Genomic DNA, 25,886 nt, shown 5'->3' with positions numbered 1-25,886 from the left:
TGCAAATATAGATAGTTTTAATACAGAGTTTTTGTGCGTGAGAAGAAAATATGTCAGTTTTTCAGCTAATTTTGTTATTTTTTGCTATAGCGGGCCCAACCATTCCCCCTGCTGTGTCATATACCAAAAGGCCACAGGCTAACAGTGTGGAAAGTGAACACAAAGAGGAATGGGACAAAGATGTGGCTCGTAAACTTGGCAGCACAACAGTCGGATCAAAAAGCGAGATGACTACAAGCCCTCTCATAGGGCCAGAAAGAAAAAAATCTTCAGCTATTCCAAGCGTAAGTAAATACCCTGTCATATTCCAGTTTGCTGTTAGAGTTTGTTGTACAACCTTTGAAAATATTCATCTTTCATTTATTAAGAGGTTCCACAGTTTTAAAGTGAATCATACATTTAAGGAACATGGAAAAGGGGCCAAGCTTCCCATAAGTGTAATTTTGTTTTAAATAATATTTTATTGTGTTTTCGGTGAAGGTTTACACAGCAGTTTAGGTTTCCATTCAGCAATTCCTATGCAAGTTGTTTGGTGACATTGGTTACAGTCTTCACAATGTGCGAACATTCTCATTATTTCTTTTCTGGCTGTTTTGTTTCATAAATGCAACTTAAGAATGGGAAAGAAAATATAAATTCTAAAAATCATACTTAAACTGTCCACAAAATGGTACCTCGTTTTTCTTGTCTGTAATATTTACTTATTATTGTATTGGTGCATTTAATCTTAAATTTGAAAATAACTTATTAAATGAAGGCAGACTTCATTAATGGTTAATATATTAGGCTAACTCAGATTATTAAAACAGAACACTGTAGAAATTATATGATGGAAGCTAGAAGATAGATTGAGATGTTCTCCTATGAGACGTGGACCCTAAGAGTCTGCATTTCTAACAAGCTTCCAAGTGAAGCTGATGTATCAGGGATCCAGATCTGGTAAACTTGGGCAAGTCTAACTACCTGGTCTTTTATGCCTGGGGTGTTGGCACAGCCAAAGGCACATACTTCTGAGACAAAAAAGAAATGTTTGTTTGTAGGTTATGAGCAGCTGTTTGGGGGAAATAAAATTAAGTTGGGGGCTGTAGAACGGTAAACAAAGAAATACACATGGGCTGTTGTTTACAGTTAATCTCCAGCTTATGGGAATAGTTAATTGTGTTTGATGCCACCTATATACATCCCTAAATAAACAATAATTATTCTTTACTTAAAAAACATTATAGAGTCTTTCTAGATCAGAGCATCCAGGTCGACCACAGTCTTTTTAATAGCTGTGCATTGTTTCATGTATATACATTCCCCTCACCTGAAGCACTGACTCTGATGTGTTTTAATTGTGCGTTTGGCTGTGTGTGTATCCCTGCAATATGCACATTGACGTTTTCAATAAATGCTACCAAGGTAATTTTCCAAAAGGGGTAATTTAGAGAGTAACTGTTTTTCCACAAACTGACCAACAACTGGATATTATCAATCTTTAAAATTTTTGCTAAACTGAGAGGCAAAAAAAAGTAAGTATCCTTTTTGTTTTTAATTTGCATTTCTCTGGCTGCTGTTGACATTGACCCTGTGACCCACAAAGCTTAAAACGGTTACTATCCGTCTCTTTACAGAAAAAGTTCGCAGACACCCACTGTAAAGCCAAAATATACAGCATTAATACCTTTTCTTTGAGGTAATTTCCCAGGTAGAAGGAACCTGAGCCATTTACAATCCGAACTTTGTAGTAATTGTAAAATATTGACCGTTTGTACAAATACACATTTTTACCAGTGACTTCATTATCTGTCAGTAAAGTGAAGCATATTGGAAAATATCTCATCTACTCCAGTGGCTCAGGGGTGGCAGCCTACTCACTGTGACATGGCTCCTTACTTTCTGATGAAAAAAGAAATCGTACCTATAACATGCGTAGAGAATTTAGTAGGTGATAGTTTAATGTATTTTTAATGTTTATAAAATCAGAAGCCTTCTTTTAACCATAGTGTAAGCTTTTTCTTGTAAGCGTGAGTTAATTAACAGCATTATTTAACATTAATTGGTCTACTATATTGTGTTAAGGTTGATTTTGGCAGATGATATCTAAATTATATGACTGAAAATTGGCCAGTTGGTAGATAGCAGTAGGAAGAGTATTGACTTAAGTAGATAAATAGATCAATGGTTGGTGAAAGTTGTCAGCTAGTTATCTAAATCATCTATTTTATTGTTCATTGCCCACTACCATTACAGACTATAAATGGTAAGAGTGTTAGACGTTTGTAGCCGAACATAGAACTTTTTCTGAGGTAAGTTGCAAGAGAAAGGAATTTAATATTTTCCTTCTAGAAATTTCCATCCAGTAATTACATATGGTAGTTAATGATAAACCCTTGACTAGCCTGGAAACTTGGAAGCCAAAATGTTATTGGGGTTTGAGGATATAAATATATTACACTATTTTTTAACCAAGAAGACAAAGCTTATAAATGTGTTTTCCATATTACTTATCATATGTATGTAAATAGTACAAAATATAAAATGATGTGTCCTCTAAGAAACGTATTAATCAGCTTCTCTGCAAAATGAAAAGGAGAAATTACTTCTTTTTGGAAGATTCAGAAAGGTTAAGAATGTTACAATAATTATAATATAAAATACTTGATGTTAATACTATGGTATAGCTACTTGCTCATATTCAACTTTAAGTTGAAGCTGAAGAAAATTAAAACAAATCCACAAGAGCCAAAGTACAACGTTGAGTATATCCCACCTGAATTTAGAGACCATCTCAAGAATAGATTTGATGCATTGAACACTAATGACCGAAGACCAGGCGAGTTGTGGAATGACATCAAGGAGATCATACATGAAGAAAGCGAAAGGTCGTTAAAAAGACAGGAAGGAAAGAAAAGACCAAAATGGATGTCTGAAGAGACTCTGAAACTTGCTCTTGAATATTGAGCAGCTAAAGCGAATGGAAGAAATGATGAAGTAAAAGAGCTGAATAGAAGATTTCAGAGGGTGGCCCAGAAAGACAAAGTAAGGTATTATAATGAAATGTGCAAAGACCTGGAGCTAGAAAAACAAAAGGGAAGAACATGCTCGGTATTTTTAAAGCTGAAAGAACTGAAGAAAAAATTTCAAGCTGTTGCAATTTTGAAGGGTTCTATGGGCAAAATAGTGAAAAATACCTTCTAGAAGCATTAAAAGAAGATGGAAGGAATACAGAGTCACTGTACCAAAAAGAATTGGTCAGTGTTCAGCTATACCAGGAGATAGCATATAATCAAGAACTGATGGTACTGAAGGAAGAAATCCAAGCTGTTCTGAAGGCATTGGTGAAAAATAAGCCTCCAGGAATTGGTAGAATACCAATTGAGATGTTTCAACAAACGGATGCAATGCTGAAAGCACTCACTCGGTCTGTGCCAAAAAATTTGGAAGACAGTTACCTGGCCAACCAATTGCAAGAGATCCATATTTGTGCCCATTCCAAAGAAAGGTGATCCAACAGAATATGGAAATTATCGAACAATATCATTAATATCACACACAACAAGATTTTGCTGAAGATCAAAAACAGTTGCAGCAATACATCGAGAGGGAGCTGCCAGAAATTCAAGCCAGATTCAGAAGAGGGCGTGGAACAAAGAATATCATTGCTGATGTCAGATGGATCTTGGCTGAAAGCAGAGACTACCAGAAAGATGGTTACCTGTGTTTTATTGACTATGCAAAGGCATTCGACTGTGTGGATCATAACAAATTATGGATAACATTGTGAAGAATGGGAATTCCAGAACCCTTGATCGTGCTCATGCAGAACCCGTACATAGACCAAGAGACAATCGTTCGAACACAGCAAGGGGATACTGCATGGAAATCAGGAAAGGTGCGCGTCAGTGTTGTATTCTTTCACCATACTTTTTCAGTCTGTATGCTGAGCAAATACTCTGAGAAGCTGGATTATATGAAGAACAACGCAAGATCAGGATTGGAGGAAGACTCATTAACAACCTACGATGTGCACATGACACAATCTTCCTTGCTGAAAGTGAAGAGGACTTGAAGCACTTTACTGATGAGGATCAAAGATTACAGCCTTCATTATGGATTGCATCTCAACATAAAACAAAAATCCTCACAACTGGACCAATAAGCAACATCATGATAAATAGAGAAAAGATTGACGTTGTCAAGGATTTCATTTTACTTGGATCCACAATCAGCACCCATGAAGCAGCAGTCAAGAAATCAAATGACACATTACATTGCACAGATCTGCTGCAGAAAACCTTTAAAGTGTTAAAAAGCAAAGATGTCACTTTGAGGACTAAGGTGCACCTGACCCAAGCCATGCTATTTTCAGTCACCTCATATGCATGTGAAAGCTGGACAGTGAATAAGAAAGGTTGAATTATACCATGAACTGCCAGAAGTATGAACAAATCTGTCTTGGAAGAAGTATAGCCAGAATGCTCCTTACAAGTGAAGATAGCAAGACTTTGTCTCATGTACTTTGGACATGTTATCAGCAGGGACCAGTCCCTGGAGAAGGACATCATGTTTGGTAAAATACAGGGTCAGCAAAAAGAGGCAGACCTTAAATGAGATAGAATGACACAGTGAGGATGGTGCAGGACTGGGCAATGTTTCGTTCTGTTGTATGTGGGGCCACTATGAGTTGGAACCAACTCAATGGCATCTAGCAACAACAACAGCAATAATTACATAAATTATAATCACTTTACTATAAAATAAGCCTAGAGGAGTGCAGAGGGTTGGTTGCTTGAGAAATGCTGAAAAATTTCTAGATCTACTTCAGGGAACTTGCCAGGCTAGAGTTCAGGTATCTCAAAGGCTGGTTTCTACCTGGTCCTCATTCTAAACAGGAAGAACCTTGCTTATTTAGCAATCACAGAACTTGCTTATTTATACTGGGAAGGTCAACTATAAACGGTAGTTTTATGGATGAGCCTACGTCAAGTGCAGTAAGTGAGGCTGTGTTTCCATAACTTAACTTTGGCATAATTGTATCCTAAGCTTCCAAGGGCAATACATCTTGGGTACTTCAGGCTGACTGCTGCTGCACCCAAGGGTCACTGTCATCAGAGGGACGAGGCAGGGGAGGTAGTGCCTGAGGATCACGAATCCAGAAGGCATGAGAAACTCGGTTTACCCATCACTCTTTGGAGAAGGAAAAGGTTACAGAAAATGACCAAAAACATTTTTGTTGTTGTTCTGTGCCATCAAGTCGATTACAACTTACAGCGACCGTATCTGACAGAGTAGAACTGCTCCACAGGGTTTCCTAGGCTGTAATCTTTATGGGAACAGTTCACCAGGTTACACGTTTTACAATGGGTCATTGTTCTCATTCTGTTCTGGTTGTACTATTTCCAGTAGTCTAGTTTCCCTGCCCCCTTACCTTCTCATCTTTGCTTGAGAGTAATTTTTGACCATTTAATCTTATATAGATTTTTTTTTTTAAGGAGTTCATTACTCACGGTTGATAGTCTTTATTTTATGAGCCAATCTGTTATTTAGCTAAAAGGGATAATTTCAGTTTAAAGTTTAAAGAGTATCTTAGGGCGATAATCTTGGGGAGTCCCCTGTTCTCATCTGGTCCAGTAAGTCTGGACGTTTTAAAGAATTTGTTCTCTTCTATATTTTTCTCCTATTTATGGGGATTCATCTGTTGTGGCCCCAATGAGAGCAGCCAGTAGTGGTAACCAGGCACCATCTAGTTCTTCTGGTCTCAGGATAGATGAGGGTTCGTGTAAATGACCGTTCATGTAGACTTTTAGTCCTGTAGATTAGTTTCTTTTCTAAGTCTTTGGTTTCCTTCTTTCTCTTTCATTCTGGACGAGTAGAGACCAATGGTAGTATCTTAAATGGCCACTTACAAGCTTTTAAGACACCAGACACTACTCACTACATTGGGATGTAGACCATGCACTTTATGAACTGTGTTATGCCAATTATCTGAGTTGTCCCACAAGACTGTGGTCCTAAGCCTTTAAACCAGGAAAACCAATCTTGCGAGGTGTTTGGTTGCGTCTAAGAAGTATCCATAACTGTGTTCCCCTGTGGTTTATTATATATGTGGATATACATGCATGAACACACATACTTGTATATACATATGCCTATGATACATCTATCTGTGTGCTCATATGTACCCACATATTCATACCCATACACATAATGGCCTGTATACATATTTATGTAACCACACAGATATTTTCTGGTTGTTGGTAGCATTGCACAATTATATTTGTCATATCCTTTACCAAAAATACCCTTTTCTCTTGTGCACTTCTTAGTGACATCATTTACCTTGGTCAGGCTGTGTGCATTTCAGCCACATTCAGTACTACCTTTCCCATCATCAAAAATAATGTCTACTATCTCAAGAGTGCTTCCCCTCCTCACTCCCCACCCATCCCTGGTAACCACCAATGCACGTTGGTCTCTCTCTCTGTATATACATATATCTATTCTTGTCTTCCTATAAAAGTGAGATCATACAATATCTGTCCTTTTGTGATTGACTTATTTCACTCAGAATAATGTTCTCCAGATTCATCCATGTCGTATTTCAAGGACTCATCACTATTCTTTATGGCTGTGTAGTGTTCCGTTATACGTACGTACCACATTCTGTTTATCCATTTATCCATTGATGGGCATTTGGTTGTTTCCATCTTTTTGTTATTGCAAATAATGCTGCAGTGAAAGTACGTGTGTCTATGTCTGTCCATGTCTCTTATTAGATCTCTAGGGTGTGTACCTAGGAGTGGGATTTCTGCATCATGAGATATTTCTATCTCTAGTTTTTTGAGGAAGCGCCGTATCATTTTCCAAAATAGTTGTACCATTTTACAATCCCACCAGCAGTGGAGAAGTATTCCAGTTTCCCCACACCGTCCCCAGCATTTGGTTGTTTTTTGTTTGGTTTGGTTTTAATTATTCTTGGAGTGGTGAGACGGTATCTCCTGTAGCTTTGATCTGGATCTCTCTAATGGCTGATGATCACAAGCATCTTTTCAAGTGTTGGTTGGCTGCTTCACCTCTGTGTTGACATGTCGGTTTGTGTTGTCTGCCCATTTTTTAATTGAATTATCTTTTTGTTACTGAGTTGAAGTTTTCTGTGTATTTTATGGAGATTAGACCCTTATCAGATACATTGTTCCTGAAGATTTTTCCCAGTGCGTAGGTTGTCTTTTCACTCTTTGATAAAGTCTTTTGATGAGCACAAGTATTTAATTTTTAGGCAGTCCCGGTTATATATGATACTTGCTGATTTTCTCCAGATTTAATTCAGACATATGCCTATTAACTTTGTAGTCTTCGTGATTAAACAAATTTTAGGTGAATTATGTATTTTAAAGAATACTGAAACCTTAATCCACCTAAAATAGGGAAATTTTTTCTAGCAAAGTAAGAATTAAACAGACGGGTGTTTTATCCCTTATGAAAACCATTCCTGCATGTTTTAGTATGAGTAACTAGTAAAGATTTTGGCTGGCACAACAAAGGGGTTATAGATCGATGGTTGTGTGCATGGTAAAGAGAATCTACCCACCTGTCTACCCTTTTTTGCTTAGCCTTTTCCTCAGAGCTTCTCGGACTTGGCTTGCCTCCCAGGTAAAATCTGAGTCTAGAGGAAATGTTCTCAGAGTGACACTGGGCACACCTCAGGTGGTGGCCTCAGCCAGGCATACCTTGGACCCTGTAGCTTAAGTCTCCTTAACGTTTCCATTGGTGGTGGGGTCCCTAAAGCAGGTGAAGAAAGGCAACCTACAGGCTTCAGGGTGGGCCCGCCATCTTCCTTGCGCAGGCTTCCTGTTAGGTGATGGTATTTGGTGTGGAGCCGACTCTCGCCCTCGTCACATACAGCTGCCTCTACAACTCCTCTGTCTTTCTCCCCGCCACTGACTTACAAAGGAGTGAGTAGCAGCAGAAGCCCTGCTTTCTTGCTGCGTCCGAATGACGCTGGCTGCTGTTGCAGGAGAGTAAGCTGCAACTGGAATGAGTTTTGTTTTGTTTTGTTATGCTTTGCCTTTTACTCCTAAAATCTAAATGAGAGAGAAAGGCAGGAAATAGATCTTGTTAAATATAAGATTCTGATAAATTAAAATTCTACTGTGGATTTTTTTCAAAAGTCATTTGCAGCTTAAATACATCTCTTTGACTTGCTACAAATATAGTTACAAGTTTAACATTGTTTTTTCCTCCTTAAAGAACAATGTGTATTCTGGAGGCAGCATGGCACGAAGGAACACATATGTCTGCGAAAGGACCACAGACCGATACACGGCCGCCCTGCAGAATGGAAAAGACAGCAGGTAAAACGCCGGGGTGCCAGGTGGCAACAGCACCATCATCGCTCTACGTCCGTGCTCTGGCTGCAGCTCCTGCAGCTGGAAGGTCAAGAGGAAAGAAGTACAAAATAGTAAGACTGCAGCCACCCATTCTCCCTAAGGAATCACCCCTTCTTTACCAGCATGGAGGGATGGGAAAATACTTAGGGAAACCAGGAGGTAAATGTCTTCACCTGCGAGTTTCTGAATAGAATCTTGTAGTAAATATTTCCCTACAGCACAGCACAGCATACCATCCTAATCTGGTCTTCCCAGTTTGAATCTTCTTCTCTCACGTGCCCGCTGCTGCCTTCTTCCTCCTCCCTTCCCCCCACATCGCGTCGTTACCACATCCACATAATGAGGTTTGTTTTCTTTCCTCTAAAGAAGTGTAGCCATATCATCTGGTCATTCAGAACCACACAATTCTCAAAGTGTTTTCTTCTGAATAATGATAAGTCACATTTATTTTTATTATTTAAAAAAATTAAATTGTTTTCATCATGAGTTGTAAAGACTACTCATCAGTATGGTACAAAAGGACAGGGAGCCTCGTCTAATACAGCCCTGGTCTCAGTTCCATCCCTGGTCGCTCCAGGAGCATGGCAGACATTCTCACATTTGTTTCTTCATTAATTAGAGGTACTACACATGGAAAGTAAGTATTATCGTAAGGCCTAAGAAGGTAATTGTTGTTTCTTCCTTGGACATAAGACACTGTAGGTTAGAGAGAGAGTTCGGAATTGATTTCCTACTTGTTTTTCCTAGTCTAAATTCTAATCTTCAGTTCCTTTAATCTGCAGTAGTTAACCTGTTGATTGATGATACGAGCTAAGAATGTTTTGGTGGTGTTTCCAGAGATGGTATTATTAGTATAATGATGAATTCTTACTGTGTGAATAATGGACAGTGAACCCCAGCAACAAATCACTCCCAGCTGTGGCTTTTGGGAAATGGAAAATGCCTCCAATCGTAATCATTTTATCTGGAACTATCATATATACACAAAAATAATCTCATACCTTCTCAGATTCACATATTTAGAGCAAGTGTGTATGAAATGTTTTCCATGGAAGATAGTGATAATTTCACCATGGAAGATAGTGATAAATGTTAATAGGGTTAAAGGTTAAAAGTTAACCCTTTTAACGAGAATATCAATTGTTTCATTAGTCATTAATAGCTGTCCATTTCTTTCACGTGTTCCAGTCATGAAAGGTGTCACTCAGTTTGTGTTTTTAAAAATCAGGTTCTCAGAGTTTAGTAAACCATCGTTTTTCTTCCTTTCTACGTTTCTGTGGTCTTCTCCATGGTTCACGTCGAAAGCCTTACGGAGATGTCTGCGAGCAGCATATCTTCTGCAGGCTCTGCCGTGGCTTCTGCTGTGCCCTCGGCTCGACCTCGCCACCAGAAGTCCATGTCCGCTTCCGGTCACCCTATTAAAGTTACACTGCCAACCATTAAAGACAGCTCTGAAGCTTACCGACCCGGGTAACGTGCTGGTTCCATTTCATTTGTTGTTCATTGTTTTTAAAAATATAACCCCAAATGAAGACGAATAATGTCACCATCACATTAAGTGCTTTCTTAGAAGATTCAGTGTTTGTGGCAGAGGAAAAGCGGGATTGTAACATAAAGAGGAAGACCCTTAAGATGAGTTGAGACAGTGGCTTCAACAGTGGGCTCAAGTATAACAATGATTGTAAGGATGGCGCAGGACGGGCCAGTGTTTCGCTCTGTTGTACGCACGCTCGCTGTGATTCGGAACCAGCTTGACGGCACATAACAATAACAGCATTAACCAACAGCATGCGTTGTCTCTTACCGAAAATGTTGCTTAATGTCTAAACCATTCTCTAGAGGAATTTTCTCTAAGGATCTTATTTTAAATCCATCTAAAAAGTAAAGTATTGCTGCCTAATTTATCATTTAGGTAAATTAGGATTTTTAGGATTTAAAATAAACAGTGAAAACAAAAACACTAGACAGGAATACAGATACCCTCTTAATCATCCTGGCTCCTGCTAGTTGTCTTAAATAAAACTGAGCTTTAATCCTCCTGTCTGTCAATAAAACGTGACCTCACAGAGCCCTTCCAGGTATAAAATTACATGACTGCCTTTCTGTTAGTTGTCTGTTTTAGGTTTTCTCAAATTCAGGGAGATCTGAATAGTCTAATCCTTTGATAGTTAGGTTTGTTAGTCATGTTGGTGGTGTCACGTAGCCCTGTGCTATTACTGAGCCCTAAATTATACATGGAAAATTATTCTATTCAGAAGGTGTTTGATAAACAGTAAAATTCCTGTTTCACGTTAAGAGAATAGTGAGAATGTATAGCAACAACAAATCATAAATATGAATGTGGTTACATGTGTATGTATGTGTGCATACAAGTGTATAGGTATGTATACATGTGGACATGTACAGATGCATCTATATGTAGGTGTATCTGTATGTAAGTGTATGCATCCATATATATTCATATATACAGTAAAGCACATTAAAGCCTATTGCTGTCATGTTGATTCCGACTCATAGCGACCCTGTAGAACAGGGTAGAGTTGCCCCGTGGGGTTTCCAAGGCTGTAATCTTTATGGAAGCAGAGTGCCACGTTTTCTGCAGAGTGGCTGGTGGGTTTGAACTGCTGACCTTTTGGTTAGCAGCTGAGTGCTTAACCACTGCACCACCAGGGCTCCTCAGTAAAGCACACAGGGGGAACAAACACAGATACGTCTTAGATTTAACCAAATACGTCACAGGATAGGTTTTATGGGTTTGAAGGTTTAGGACCATAGTCTTGTGGGACAACTCAGTCAATTGTCATAAAATAGTACATAAAGTTTAGGTTCTGCATCCTAGTTTGGTGAGTAGCGTCTAGGGTCTGAAAAGCTTGTGAGCAGTCTTCTAAGATACAACTACCAGTAGCTATGCATCCAGAGTAAAAAAAGAAGGAAGGAAACCAAGACTCAGAGAAGCTCATCTGCAGGACTCATAGTCTACGTGGACCATGGCCTCATCTACCCTGAGACCAGAAGAAGTAGATGGTGCCCAGCTAGCACCACCAGCAGTTCTGAACAGAAACACAATATATGGGAGCAAAATGTGGAACAGAACTCAGATTCCTAAAAAGTGCAGACTTACTGGACCAGCTGAGACTGGAGGACTCCCCAAGACTATTGCCCTGAGATACTCAAATCAGTCCATGGAATAATCTTTTAGCTAAATAGCAGACTGGCTTATAAAATAAATAGTATCACCCATAGAGGAAAAACAGAGAATAGTGAGTGAGACTGTATGCAGAAGCCCTGATTTGGCATCCCTGAGACTGTCCCTGCTTCAGTCATTTCTTAGTCTTTAGTTACCAAATTTTTATAAAAGACATTTACTTGTAAACTGAAATGGTGTCCTTCTCTGATTATACAGTAAATGCAGTTAACCCATGCATCACATCCCTAATGTGAACAAAGAAAATAGAATGGAATAAATTGTTCCTTTTTTTTAATTTTTAGCATGAGTGAAAGCTTTCGCTGTCATTATTATCAGTAACATATCTTAATTTCTCCCAGCAGTACAACCCAGAGGGTGCCTGCCGCTTCCCCGTCTGCTCACAGCATTAGTGCCGCCACTCCAGACCGGACCCGCTTTCCCCGAGGGAGCTCCAGCCGAAGCACGTTCCATGGGGAGCAGCTCCGGGAGCGACGCAGCGCTGCTTACAATGGGCCACCTGCTTCGCCTTCACATGAGACGGGCGCGTTTTCCCACGCCAGAAGGGGGACATCAACTGGTATAATCAGCAAAATAACGTCCAAATTCGTTCGCAGGTCAGTACCAATGTACCGTCAGGTTTTCTTTCCTCTAGCAACTGTGAAGGAAATGCTTTTCTTTTCTGTTAATTCTTTATAGTGATTTTCACAAACGGTTTCATGTCATTTCGGTAGGCTGGATCTTCTCAGCCGTGGGAAGAAAACATTCAGGAAGATACAGAGTCTTTTTCCTTCAGAGAGAGGGGCAGGGAGCAGGGGGAAACTAGATACCATGAGAATTTTAAAATTCTGTAAAGTAGAATTGAAAAAAAAACCAAAAACTTGACATTAAAATGTGTGTTTTAACAAAAAAGATTATTTCCTATTTAAAATTCCCTTGATTCAGAAAAAAGAATCAAATATGAGCTTATATTTAATAGCCCTTATCTTAAAAATACTTTTTAATTCCTCACTAATAATACATAGTTTACCCTTTTTGTTCTTGGTATGAGAATCCTATCTACTCGAATCACAGAGATTACATATATAATTTTACATCATAAAATTTTAATATCATGACAGTTAAAGCAAAGTATATAACTTCTTAAAAAATGGTAAAATTATACTTTTTTATAAAGTAAGTATGAATGTAAAATACACATTAATTATACAAGTTACTGAACCCAACCCAGGCTGATATAAATTTGACCTATTGCTATATCCTATTAAATGCCTGGAGCCCTGGTGGCACAGTGGTTAAGAGCTCAGCTGTTAACCAAAAGGTCAGCAGTTGGAATCCACCAGCTGCTCCTTGGAAACCCTCTGGGGCATTTCTCCTCTATCCTATAGGGTTGCTATGAGTCGGAATCGACTCAGTGGCAATGGGTATTAAATGCCTACTAAAATCCTATTATGTACAAAGCATCGTGCTAGGTGCAGATCAGGGTAAAAAGATGAATAAGACAGCACCTGTGCCCTCAGGATTCTTACAGTCTTGAAAGGAGCTGACATGTCAACAACTAACAGTAATAGACGATAGAAACGTGTACTAAGAAAACGCACTAGCTCTGTGCTGGGGGCCGGAGGAAGGCGCCGTGGTTCTGACTGGGGAGAAAGTTAGGGCTTCACACCACGTGGTTATTTGAGCTGTGCCTTAAGTGATAGGTAAGAAATTATTATATTTGCTTTAATAATATTAATTAAGTACTTAATTCTCCATGTTATTACTGTCCCTAGGATTCTAAAGCATAGATGTGGAAAAGAAAAGCCATTTTAGGCTCTGCCCTTGTCATGGAGTGATTTTATGGGTCAGCTTGCCCAGGATCACACAGCCGAATTTAAGACTTTACATCCGAAAATGCAGTGTGCTGTTTTTCACTATATCACTCCATGATTTTGTATCATGTGAGCAATTACCATGCAGTATGGCCTCTTGAGAAAGAAAGACCCACCAGAGTCACTCAGACCACAGAGTTCCCTGACCGTAGGGTTCTCCTCAAATCATCGTAGCTTCTGCTTTTGGAGCTGAATTGACTCCTTAAGGCCATTTTTAAAAGCCAGTACCTTCTCATGGTTAAAGAAGGATTAATTTTAAAACTAGGGAGGAGGTGGGAATTTGAAATTTAAATCTGAAATACTAATTGTGGTTAATCATTGTGCAAAATATTTCTCTTTGTCTCGCAATAAAAGTGTAGATTTAGACATAGTGAAAGGGCGCTGGACCACAAGGAAGGAGACAGAATACCAGAGCAAGAAAGTGCCTGAGAGATTGTCTGTTTGGAGGGGAGAAGGATCTCTGGGTAGCCATCCAGCAAATACTCGGAGCCCTACTATGTGCTAGGCACTCTACTGGGCGCTAGCATAGCCCGGGCCTCCTGTGAGTGACTCATAGTCTTGTGAATGTCTAGACGGTTGGACCATTTTCCTCACTCGGCTCCTGGTTTCCCTCCTGCCTCATAAACTAGCGGTCCCTTCTCGGGCCCCTTGCTGGTCCTTTTCAGGTTCCCTTGCTGTTTGCCGCTGATCTTCAGATAGCAGGATGTCGGAGGGCTCAGTTTTAGACGCTTCTCTGGCTGTCTTCAGTCTCCTGGGGATCTCACTCAGGCTCATGACGTTCGGTTCCTTCTTACAGGAACAACTCCCGACTCTATGTCTTTAGCCCGATCTCTCCTCTGAACTGCAGACTCACATTATCCAAATGCCTCCTCAGCCTGTCCATTTAGATACAAAATAAACTCTCCAACAGAACGTTTCCAAGACTGAACTCCCAGTCCTCTTCCCAAAACCTGTCCCTCCCTCATTCTTTACCGTTTGGGGTCACGGCAACACCGCGCTTCCAGCGTCTCAGGCCATACACCTTGGAGGCATCCTTGAGTCCTCTTTTTCACGCAGCGCACGTGAAATCCACTAGCATGTTGTCCCAGTGTTTCTAGAATCTCACTGCTTCCCCCACTGGCCCCGCTGCCATGACAGTCTGAAGCCGTTGAATCTTCCACCTCCTAACAGGTCTCCTAGCTTCTGCCCTCGTCCTCCTAGTCTGTTCTCGGCAGTGGAAATCCAGTCTCGTCACTCCTCAGTTGAATACCCTCAAATAGCTTTCATCGTGGTCAGAATACAGTTTAAAACCCTCACTGTGGTCTACAGGACCGTATGTGGTCTGGCCGCCCATTTCTGCACTGACCCCATCTTCTGCCATTTGTCCCCTTTGTGCTACCACCCCAGCCAGAGGATACCACCTCTCCTCTTGCCAACCGGGCAAACTCCTGCTCCAGACTTTGTATTGCTCTTCCTTCTGCCTGGAGTCCTCTTCCCTGTATGTCTGCATGGATCACTGCTGCTTCTCCTCCTCAGGTGCTTGCTGAAATGCGACTTTCTCAAGGGAGACCTTCCCCAGTCACCCCATTTCAAATCACATCCCTGCAACCCCCCACCCCTTCTCCCAGCTGTATTTTTCTCCATAGCACTTAACACCCCCTAACATGGTACATACACTTCACTTATTTGTAGACTGTCTCCCAGCTAGCAAATTAGCTCCATGGAAGCAGGCATTTTTTAATTTGTTGTGTTACTGCTGAGTCCCCAAGTCCTGGAACAGTGCCTGACACATAGTAGACACTCAGTAAATGTTTATCGAGTGAACAGGCGAATAATGGGGAAGGCAGTTTAAAAAGTGACCAACCCAACAAGGTCATAGCAAATTCTGGTACGTGCTGTGAAGGAAGCAGGTCCTCAGAGGGAGAAGAAGATTGTTCAGAGGTATCCTCGAGGGGAGCAAAAGGTTTCTAAAGTTCCACGATGTGCTTATTAAATTTTTAACAAGAATCTCGTTTAGTAGTTATGGGGCTTTTTTTTTTCAGAGGGTGAGTGATTGGTTTGGTATCCTTTGTCAACCACGTGGTAGGGTTTTTAAATGTGATTTTATAGGTATTTTAATTAATGCAGGGGGCCCTGGTGGTGCAGTGGTTAAAGCAGTTGACGGCTAACTGAAAAGTTGGCAGTTTAAAACCACCAGCAGCTCTGCAAGAGAAAGATGTGGCAGTCTGCTTCCATAGAGAATTACAGCCTTGGAAACCCTATGGGGTCACTGTGAGTCAGAATCGACTCGATGGCAGTGGGGTTTGGTTTTGATTAATTCTGGATTTGGAGAGGGAAGAGAAAAATCCCCAGTTCTCCGAAGCCACCTGTCACCAGGTGGACAGCTCTGGTTTTAGAAATATGTTCGTGTTCACCACAGTGCATAAGGTATTCCCTGATGGGACATTTTGGTAGCTCGAGGTTGGGCTGTATAAGATGCCACAGGTGACCCAATGCAGGAAGACAGGCAAAGCATTGGTTTCAGCACAGGGAATAAGCCTGTTACGTTCTTTAGCAGCTGACCGACTGGAATTGCTGCTGATCTTTCTGCATTTGCAGCATATTCAACATCTGGGAGGGTTGGTGATAAACTAGAGAATTCCTCAGTGCTAAGGAGATATGCCAGCCTTATTACTTAATGTTCCCACCTCACTGCTTGGGTTATCAGTTCTTCCCACGTGTCTGTCCCCCTTACGTCCATCCTAGGTTCATACTCTGCCTTTCCCCCGTTCCCTTTCCTTCTCCCTCCACTGTGCCCAGAGCCTGAAGGGACGGATCCCACACCATGACACCCTGTGTGACCTGCACCAGAATGGGGGCATGGCTGGCTTTGAGTGAAACTTGGAAGTCAAGGCACTTCACAGACTTGGGGGACCAGCTAGGTTGTATGCCACTAAAGGAAAAGAAGAGGATCTTGCAAGAATAAATTAGGGTTAATCGTGTATGTATTTGGAAGCTTTACTGAAAAGAGAAAGCCACTTAGTTTTCCTGGGCCAGTACAGAGACTGCATGCTGAAATGACCACACGAGACTGTTGTTTACTGGTGTTAGGAAAGTGTTTATGCTAGAATCATTTATAAAGGGGGAGGGCATAGACTTAGCCGTCTCAGAAATCTTTTAGCTAACAGAACCATTTGCTTCGGATAGGTTTTGTATAACTAATCACTGTATAAAGTGGAGATTACATCAAGCTTTGTGATGTTTTGGCAATAGCTTCACTCTTACATGGGGAGTAATCTAATCATTTCAGTCAGTTATATATTGCTATAGATAAGGTGGAGCCCTGGTGGCACAGCAGTTAAAGAAAGTCAGCAGTGTGAATCCACCAGTGCTCCTTGGAAACCATATGGGGCAGTTCTGCTGTGTCCTGTAGGATCGCTATGAGTCAGAATTGACTCGACAGCCACGGCCTTTACGTATAAGGTATTTGCCTTTCTAAAAGTTGTAGATGTTGGAGAGTGCCGCTGTGCTGCACATGCTGTTGTTGCGTGTGCCTTCTGTATACATCCCCATCGGCCTCCCACTGCGGCCAGTTAAAGCAGAGATGCTGGGCTGTTTGAAACAGCAGTTGCCAAGTAGCAGACAGTCTTCCAGCCAGTGTCCTAGTGGCATCCAGGAAGGAAGGAACAGGGTATGGGAAACAAGGTGATGAGTCACATGCTGTTTCAGCAAGTACAGTAGGGGAAGTGAGGTCGCAGACGGTTCCATTCCTCGTGCCTAAAGTTCGGCGGCAGTGGACTAGGTGTCTGCTAACGCTGGTTTATTGGGCAAAGTAGAAGGAACACAGGAAAGGCCCGTGAGACTTATGCCCCTTGCTGTTAAACTGTTTATTTAAGCAGTGGAGTCAACAGCAGTACTGCTTTTCACGCCAGGCTGGTGTGCTGCCCGTCAGTATATCGCGTCCGTCCCCATATCACTTGGAGTCTGCTCAGAAATGCTTTATTCGGTTCAGTGTGCTATAAGAAAAATAGATTTATTTAGGTGGGATTGAATTTTTATTATACTTCCCAGTGCAAATGCCAGTTATTAAAAAAATAGAAATTAAGAAATCCCATTTGAATGTGAGAATATACTTTATTGTCCTTTTTGATTCAGATTGGAAGGGGGTTTTTGCACCTTATGTTTTGCAAGGAGAGCATGTAGTTAAAGGCTCCGAGAGGCATGAGGAATTCACGTTTTTAGCAACAGCAAGTGACTGGTCCTTTTAGAGCTTGGTGTGTGGATGTGGTTTATTGGTTTGGAGGAAGAGGAGTGGCTGTGATTTTGTTCCTATTGTAGTTATTTTACCTGAATACTATAAACGTTTCTGGAGTGATTAAAATGTTAAGAAAACATTAACTTAAGGGTTCACGTTGGTGATTCTCCCAGATATTTCAAATTTTGTTCTTCTATCACAAGCCATCTGTTAATATATTTAAACTTTTCTGTAACTGTGATACTTTTATGTATATGCTTAATTACACAGAAATCACAAAAATGGTTAAAATTTTGTTACACTTCAAAAATACTAATTACATTCAGCACAGTGACAATTAGTAGAGTTTTTCTGGGTTTTTGCTATGTATTTCACAGGTGGATATCCAGGTAAGATCAGTATTTCTGTTTAAGATTGAATCCATGTTTTTAGAATTGTCTGCTTAGATAAGCTGTTGATTTGCTGTAATATTTTATCGTGTGCATGAATTGTTAGCGTAACTTTTGAAATAAGGTAACTGCTTATTTTAAAATTGTTATTTGCCTTTAGAAAGACTTACATATGTGTTGAGCTGTTTTTCTGACTACAAGATTGCTTCATAGATTTCCTAAATTGAGCGACTACTAGAATTATATTTGATAACAACTACAAAGTTGAATCTTGCTGCTGACAATTACTAAATAGTTTTAATTTTAGGTTGAACTAAACTAAACCAAAAGATAAGTGATGACTTTAATAAATGTCGTGGTTGAGACATTGGAGATCATATTAAAAAAAAAAATCCTGAACTTTCACCTAGGATCTCATCTCTGATAACACCCAGTAGACGCTCAATAAATGATAGTTACGTGTAGTTACAATGAAAACATGAGGCATAGTCTGAGACTGATCAGTAGTAGAAAAATGTCATGCTAGAAGTTTGCTCAGCCAGTTAACTTGAAAATCATTTTAGATGTAGGTTTTCTTGATCTATTTTTACTTTTATCATTAAATCTCAACCTCCACTTTGTTTTGAGGGATCCAAGTGAAGGCGAAGCCAGTGGCAGAACCGACCCCTCAAGGTGAGGAGCCACTCTCAATCCTTCGCTGCAGGTCCCTGTGTACGAACACGTGCTTCTGAAATGCTTACAGCACTTAGTAAACATGAAGAGAAATAATAGCTAGATAAGATGTGTATCTTAAAATTTTACATCGGGGTGGGTTTTCCTGACGTTGCCTAGCATGTAATTAAGTTTAATTAACTTTAAGTTTGTGTTTTCCAAACAATATTTTGAATTGTATTCTCTGTAAAGAAATAGCTGTTCTGTTCTATAAAATGTGTCTTAGCAGAAGTAAAATTAATAGATTACAATGTACTGACCCTTTTCTCATTAAAATAATATGACTAAAATTATCCTAAGTCAAATAGCCCAGAATTTCTTAACATGGAGGTAAGCAAATTTGTAAGATTTTATTTCAGTAATGTATTTTAGGTGAGTGTTCGGTCATGGACCGCGTCTCAAACTTCCAACCTGCAGAACTTTCTGGTTTTCTGACATTTGATCCTAGTTGTGTATTCATCCTAACTATGGGTCTCTAACTTGACATGATCAGAGTCTCCTAGAGGACTTGATAAAACAGGTTGCTGGGCCCTCCTGCTGAGGTTCTGACTCAGCAGTCTGTGGTGAGCCCTGAGATTTGCATTTCCAACACGCTCCCAGATGATGTTGATGCCGCTGCTCTAGGAACCATAGTAGGGACGTGTTGGTACTTGTGCTCCTGTTTTATGAATGAGAAGTTTCAGAAATGATGGATTAAATTATTTTGACAATATATAAACATTAAGGGATAAAAGAGAAACCTCTGACCTTGACAGGTAGCTCCTCAGTAGGACGGACGGCCTTGCTATTCATTCAGGAGGTGTCTTTGACCAGGCAAACACGTATCTCAGATTTCATTTCTATGTTTTTAATTATTTGAAATATAAAACATAATGGGCCTTGCAAAAACTTCAGGCAGCATTCCCATGTAGTCCTTTTTTAAACACTGTGCTATGTTAACATTCAGTCATTAGAGCTGAAACCATTTCTTTACTGAGTTAGGTGCCTGAGTCACCTGGTGGAAGACAAAGGGAGGCAGGAAGAACATTGGTAACTTTTTTCTACCTATTTCACAAACATGGAGGACTTTTGTTTTTAGCGCCTCCCCCCGACCACGCCCCACTTGCTCATTGCTCTGGAGCCCTTTCCTTGTATCTCACCCCGTATTTCTACTAAATTTCTAATAGTGCTGTAGTATCATGAATAGCAGCTAATATTACAGTTAGCCTATGTGCATTTTTATCCATTTAATATGATGAGGCGATTTTATGAATGTTATAAGGATTTAATAACTGATCTTATGTAAGTATTTACAAAGCATTTTTTGCAATTCCTCTCGGTGGGGTTTTGTTTCCTTGTTTGCTCTTGAACGAGGACCTGTTGAATACCTGTTCTCTGTAACGTACTGTGCCGGCCATTTAATCCTCACTACAACCGGGTGAAAAGCACCCATTTTACAGACGACGAAAGAGCAAGGAGCTTCGGTGAGATGGAACCACTTACAGTGAGGAGCTCTCCTTTCAGAGAGATGGCATGGCTTGATGGTTAAAAGCACGGGCTCTGTCCTACGCCTCCACTAGCTCTGAGATTTGAACTTTAGTGCCTCCCTTTCTTCATCCTGCCTGCCTCAGAGCATTGTCGTGAGGGTAAAGGAAGAAATGATGCATTAGGCGCTTAGAACAGTTCCTGGCTCCTAGTAGGTGCTCAGTGAATGTTAGCGGGTGCTGTTGGTGTTAGTGTTCCCAGGAGCCTTCTGCCGTTAATGTTACCAGTGGTAATGCGTTTGAGATACATGCAGAAAAAAGCCATCCTGTAGGTGCCTGTTACGGTCAGGTCACAGAGTTTCCTCGGTGGAGTGGAAGGAAAACTAGTCTTGGAATCAGGGGACCTGATTTCTCGTCTTCACTTTTCAACTCATTAGCTTCATGACCTTGGAAAAGTCATCTAAGCTTTCTGGACCTCAGTTCTGTTTTTAAATTGAGCATGTTCAGTCAGGTAATCTCTAAAGTCCCTTCCAGTTCTGACGTGCTGATTCCGTAATCTGGTTACATAGGTGGTCCTGATAAATGACTGTTGTTGCATTTGCAAGCCCTGAAAGACCTCTGATGCAATACTTAGATTCACTGAGCAAAAAAAGAATAATACAGAAGATACTGAAGTAAATACTTTCCATACTTATTTAATAGTCTTTAGAAATTTGTTTTCTCAAGTTTATACAATTTGCAGAGCCTTAGGAACTCAGATACCACTGTAGGAATAAGAGGGATACACACATATATATAAATGTATACATTGTTGTTAGGTGCTGTAGAGCCAGTTCTGACTCATAGTGACCCTATAGGGGTTTTCAAGGAGCAGCTGGTGGATTTGAACTGCCAACCTTTTGGTTAGCAACTGAGCTCTTAACCACTGTGCCACCAGGGCTCCATTTATACATTAATATGTATCGATATGATATGTATGTAAGTATAGTTTGTGTAGTGTATTATAAACTCCTTTCAAAGTGTATCATTTCTTCCTTAAATGCATACAGTGAGATAGTTTAACAAGCTAAAACAGAAACATTCCTATTTGGGTAATGACTCAACAAATGTAATTACCAGATCTTCTGATTCATAATCTATTAATTTTACCTTTTCTGTGATTATTAGAAATAGTTTTTCTGGTTGTCCATCATTTATGGAAGGTATGTCATAAGGACAATTCAGTGAGGCTCATTCCCTTCACAGAAGTGTTGTGCATCTGCCATGTGCACAGCACAGCTCTAGATGCCTCAGACACACCGGTGAACAAAACAGAAAGATCTTTGCCCTCCTGGAGTTTATACTCTAGTGACAGATTCAGACAGTACATTACAAACATAAACATAAATGAATTAAGTCATATACTAGAATAGGATAAGTGCCATAGAGAAGAGATAGAGCAGGGTCAGAGGGTCGGCCATGCCAAGGGTGGGACTGGTGGTGTGATAGGGTGGTCAGGGTAGGACTCATGTAGAAAGAGAGCAGAGATTTGAAAGAAATGAAGGCATTATTCAAGCAGCTATCTGGGGGAAAGCATTGCCAGCAGGGAGAAGAACCTGTGCCAAAGCCCTCAGAAGGCCGGCACATACTGGAATAGTGTGTAAGGAATAGCACGGAGACCGTTGTGGAGGAAAATAGCAGGCAATGTGGGGTGGGAGGTCGGAGTTGGAGTGTAGGTCATGCGCGGCCTCATAGACTATTTGGCACAGTGCTTAAGAGCTATGGCTGCTAACCACAAGGTCAGCAGTTAGAATCCACCAGCCGCTCCTTGGAAACCCTATGGGACAGTTCTACTCTGTGCTGTAGGGTCACTATGAGTCAGAATTGACTTGACAGCAGTGGGTTTAATTTTTTTTTATGAGTGGAACGGGAAACCATTGGAGGATATCAAGAAGAGTGCCACGACCTGACATTTTTACATAATTGCCGTGCAGTATTCTTTCTCAACATTATGAGTTATAAATAATTCTTGCCCTCTATAGTCATTGCTGCTGTCCTTGTTCCCAGTCTTCCGTTTACCCAAAAAAAGGCAGAAAAAAGGGCATTTTTCTTCATATTTCAGACGTGTATTTGCAAGCAGGATGTTCATGGTCCTTGTTTTGTACATATGTACAGAACATGGAGAATCTGCTTTTACATTTAAGGAACTGAAAGAAGTATGAAGTTCTTCACTTTTGGCTACAAATTTGTTTCCCACAAACAAATACATTTAAGAAGGCATGCTAATTTAGAATGAAAGTGTTAATAGAAGTCGAAACAGATGGCCTCCTGGAGTCTGTTTTTGTAAGAGCAAGGTAACCTATGTCTCTGTAGCTGCCTGAAGGTAGTGTGCAAAGTGGGTGGTTTTATTTAGGCACTCAACTTAGATTTTATGTGTGTTTTAATTTCTTTGCTGGATGCACTTTTTTTCATTCTTCCTTTTGTCCTCTTCCAGAAGTACATCAGGGGAACCAAAAGAAAGAGACAAAGAGGAGGGTAAAGACTCCAAGCCGCGTTCTTTGCGGTTCACGTGGAGCATGAAGACTACTAGTTCAATGGACCCCAATGACATGATGCGCGAAATCCGCAAAGTGTTAGATGCAAATAACTGTGATTATGAACAAAAGGAGAGGTTTTTGCTTTTCTGTGTCCATGGAGACGCTAGACAGGATAGCCTCGTCCAGTGGGAGATGGAAGTCTGCAAGTTGCCACGGCTGTCACTTAACGGGGTCCGCTTCAAGCGAATATCGGGGACATCTATTGCCTTTAAGAACATTGCATCCAAAATAGCTAATGAGCTTAAGCTGTAAAGAAACCCATATTTACAGGATCAGGGATGATACATCCATATATGAGGTACAGGTTTTGAATGTACTGGTAACTGCCGAATGTGATGGGCCTGTGAAACTCCCTATGTAGAATTTGCCCTTAATGCAATAAGGTTATACATAGTTATGAACTGTAAAATTAAAGTCTGTATGAACTATAATAAATATCTGTAGCTCAGAAACGTAGGTTCACATGTACAGGTAAGTATATTGTGTATTTCTGTTCATTTTCTGTTCATAGAGTTGTATAATAAAACAGATGATTGCTTAAAAACTTGTATAGTTGTCTAGATTTCTGCACATAAATGTATGTTTGATGCTTTGAGTTGAAAAATGTTCTTCTCTGTTATTTACATTTTGGTGGGTTTTTAAAATTCTTACCTCCATCATGCAGTTTTGAAAATTGTGTCCAGAATTAAATGTACCCAAAAATAGTCTTTACACTTGTAGCATGGACTTTTAAAAATTATTTTAAAATCATATATCGGTTTAAACCAGAAGCTGATAAATAGGTCAGCTTTTATTATACACAGAATTATTCCTGCTTATTCTTTGCTCTCATCCTTGTTATCAAACAAGGTTTGGTTGAAACGATACAAAATGTTTACAGTGTTGGCACTTACAGTTTTTAAAATAAAGTACATGAAAATAAATAATAGCTTTGCCTTGAGCTAACTACGAAGAAGTACTGGGGGAAAATTAAACCTAGGTCAAATTTCTTTTGAACGTCTAAGTGTTCTCTGGCCCACTGCTAACTATAGCAGCAAAATTAAGAAGAATAAATACTTCATCTGACTATTAACGATGTAGACTGTCGCTTAGGTTTGCTGCCTTCAGAACACCGCAGTGTAATTGTGGAAATATAATATTGGGACTGTTTCACTGCACAAGCTCATTTTTCCAGTGCTGATCAATGCAGCAGTTAAGAAATAATGCCACCTCAGGAATTAACTGGCATCGGGAACGTTTGCCTCATCATCCTTCCGTTCTCTTCATCCACCCCCTGCCACGGTAATATCTGTAAGTACTTATGAGACTTTTGAGCAAAACATCCTATTTATATAACAGTAATGTTATTGTTTTATGCTTACGGGGTTGTTCAGTTTGTTCCCATGTAACCTGTTCGTTTTTAATATTTTGCCAGATCTCTTGTATTTATTCCACATCATTATGCCTATAATGTGCAGCTTTGTAACTGGGCATTTGCCTACTTTTCTTTCCTAATGAGTGATATATGCGATGTAAAACCACTAGTAAAGGTACATTTTAATACTTGTTATTTTATACTGAATTAGCCTTGGAGGTTGACTGTGCAATGTTATTTAATGTTGTAATTACTCTAATATCAACATATGGGCCCCACCTACACACTCCCGACACATAGAAAGTGTATTCAAATTTTATCAGTTTAAAGAAGAATAAAGCTGTGATAAATACTGTCATTCTAACCTACATTCGGAAGCTCTAAGAGTAGGTGATGTGCCATTCCATAATGGCTTCCAGACTAGGATGAATTTTATGTTCTGTACTGTAACTGTGACGTAGCTTTCTTCTGTAACAGTTCTGTTCTAAAATGAAATGTAGTTTTGCCTTAGCAAAGGGTAGTGTTTGGGGGAAGAAGAAAACAACAACAGCTGTGTAGCCCCTTTTTAACCTGGTGTTCATTCCAAACAATTGATGCAAATCTTCATTCACTTCCACTGGTGCACCCTGAACTTCTACTTGAACAGTCCTCATAATAAAGCCCTTGTCTTTCGCTCTTTATCAGAATGTGCAGTACCTGTTTTCTAGTGTAAAAGTGTTTTGTTTGGGGAGTTTGTGTCATGCATTCTAAATTTAGCTGCCAAGGGATAAAGCATTATAGGTTTTCAAGATGTCATTAGACAAGCAGAGTTTTAATCCCTTTACAGGAATTCCTATCATTGACATACTTAAATATATCTGTATCTATACACACATTATATATATATGTGTGTGTGTGTGTGTGTGTGTGTGTGTGTGTGTGTGTGTGTATGTAGAGAGAGATCATGTCTTTTCCAAGGCAGAAACTGATGTTTAATTTAACATTTTCTTATTCTGGCCAGTTCTTCTTTGTTTATGGAAAGGAATTTTATTTTAATACTTTTATGAACTAAAAAATGAAATCTTTATAGTCACTTTAGATTTTTTCCCATTTTATATGTTCATGATAAACCTAGAATTTTTTTTGAAGAGTTAATTTTACAATGTGTTTGCACAAATAGATAATAGCAGTTTATGTTCATTGGCTATGTGATATCAAGGTTTCCTTGGTTTCTGTTTAAATATTATTTGATGTGCTGTCCCTTACGTTAAAAATAATTATTTTGAAGTAATTGGGGTACAGTATTTGATAAATAAAATAAGAAAAAATATCCTCCAGAATCTCGATCCAACAATGTTCTCTAAAGTAGAATTTGATATAAAACCCAAAAGTCCTTATTATGAAATGATTTTCACCAGCAGTTCTATTTCACAGTGTGGACAACAGAAATAATGTGATAAGTGAGGCACCAATTTACAGTTTAAGTGAGTGAGTCCATCAGCATGTGTAAGTTAATCAAGATGATCTCTGCCTTCATTTGTAAAGTATCTGTTAAGGCATCTACTGTGTCCTAAGACATACAAGGAGATTGTCAGAGATGGTTACTGCTCCAAGAGTTTGTTCATCAGGGAAGAGAAAATGTCAGCACACACACAACCAAAAACAGCACACCAAAATAGGAAGCAGCAAAAGTGCTCAAACAAGCACAGACAACAGATGCTAATTCAGAGAGGGCTAGTCCTGTATAGACGGGAGAAAGGAAGGCCCTTTG

The 25,886-nt window shown here is 39.9% G+C and overlaps 1 protein-coding gene across 6 annotated transcripts in view; it reads left to right on the top strand.

The window, feature by feature from the left end:
• The window catches only part of MARK1 (microtubule affinity regulating kinase 1), a 141,162-nt gene extending 116,347 nt beyond the window's left edge, over nucleotides 1-24,815 (top strand). Inside the window, exons 13-18 of one of the 6 annotated variants that reach the window (XM_004375921.2) lie at nucleotides 91-284; nucleotides 8,233-8,336; nucleotides 9,678-9,842; nucleotides 11,922-12,173; nucleotides 18,660-18,704; nucleotides 22,680-23,330. In XM_004375921.2, coding sequence (XP_004375978.1) covers nucleotides 91-284; nucleotides 8,233-8,336; nucleotides 9,678-9,842; nucleotides 11,922-12,173; nucleotides 18,660-18,704; nucleotides 22,680-23,034 — 1,115 coding nt within the window. In that variant the 3' untranslated portion in view covers nucleotides 23,035-23,330. Of the gene's footprint in view, nucleotides 1-90; nucleotides 285-3,429; nucleotides 3,433-8,232; nucleotides 8,337-9,677; nucleotides 9,843-11,918; nucleotides 12,178-18,659; nucleotides 18,705-18,863; nucleotides 18,875-22,679 lie in introns of all 6 variants that reach the window. The other 5 variants (XM_012555419.1, XM_023730967.1, XM_012555420.1 and 2 more) reach the window with 5 other exon arrangements.
• The last annotated feature ends 1,071 nt before the right edge of the window (nucleotides 24,816-25,886 follow it).

This window comes from Trichechus manatus, unplaced genomic scaffold, assembly GCF_000243295.1.
Source record: "Trichechus manatus latirostris isolate Lorelei unplaced genomic scaffold, TriManLat1.0 scaffold00039, whole genome shotgun sequence".
Taxonomy (NCBI): Eukaryota; Metazoa; Chordata; class Mammalia; order Sirenia; family Trichechidae; genus Trichechus; species Trichechus manatus.
This window is presented reverse-complemented; position numbering and strand designations above follow the sequence as displayed.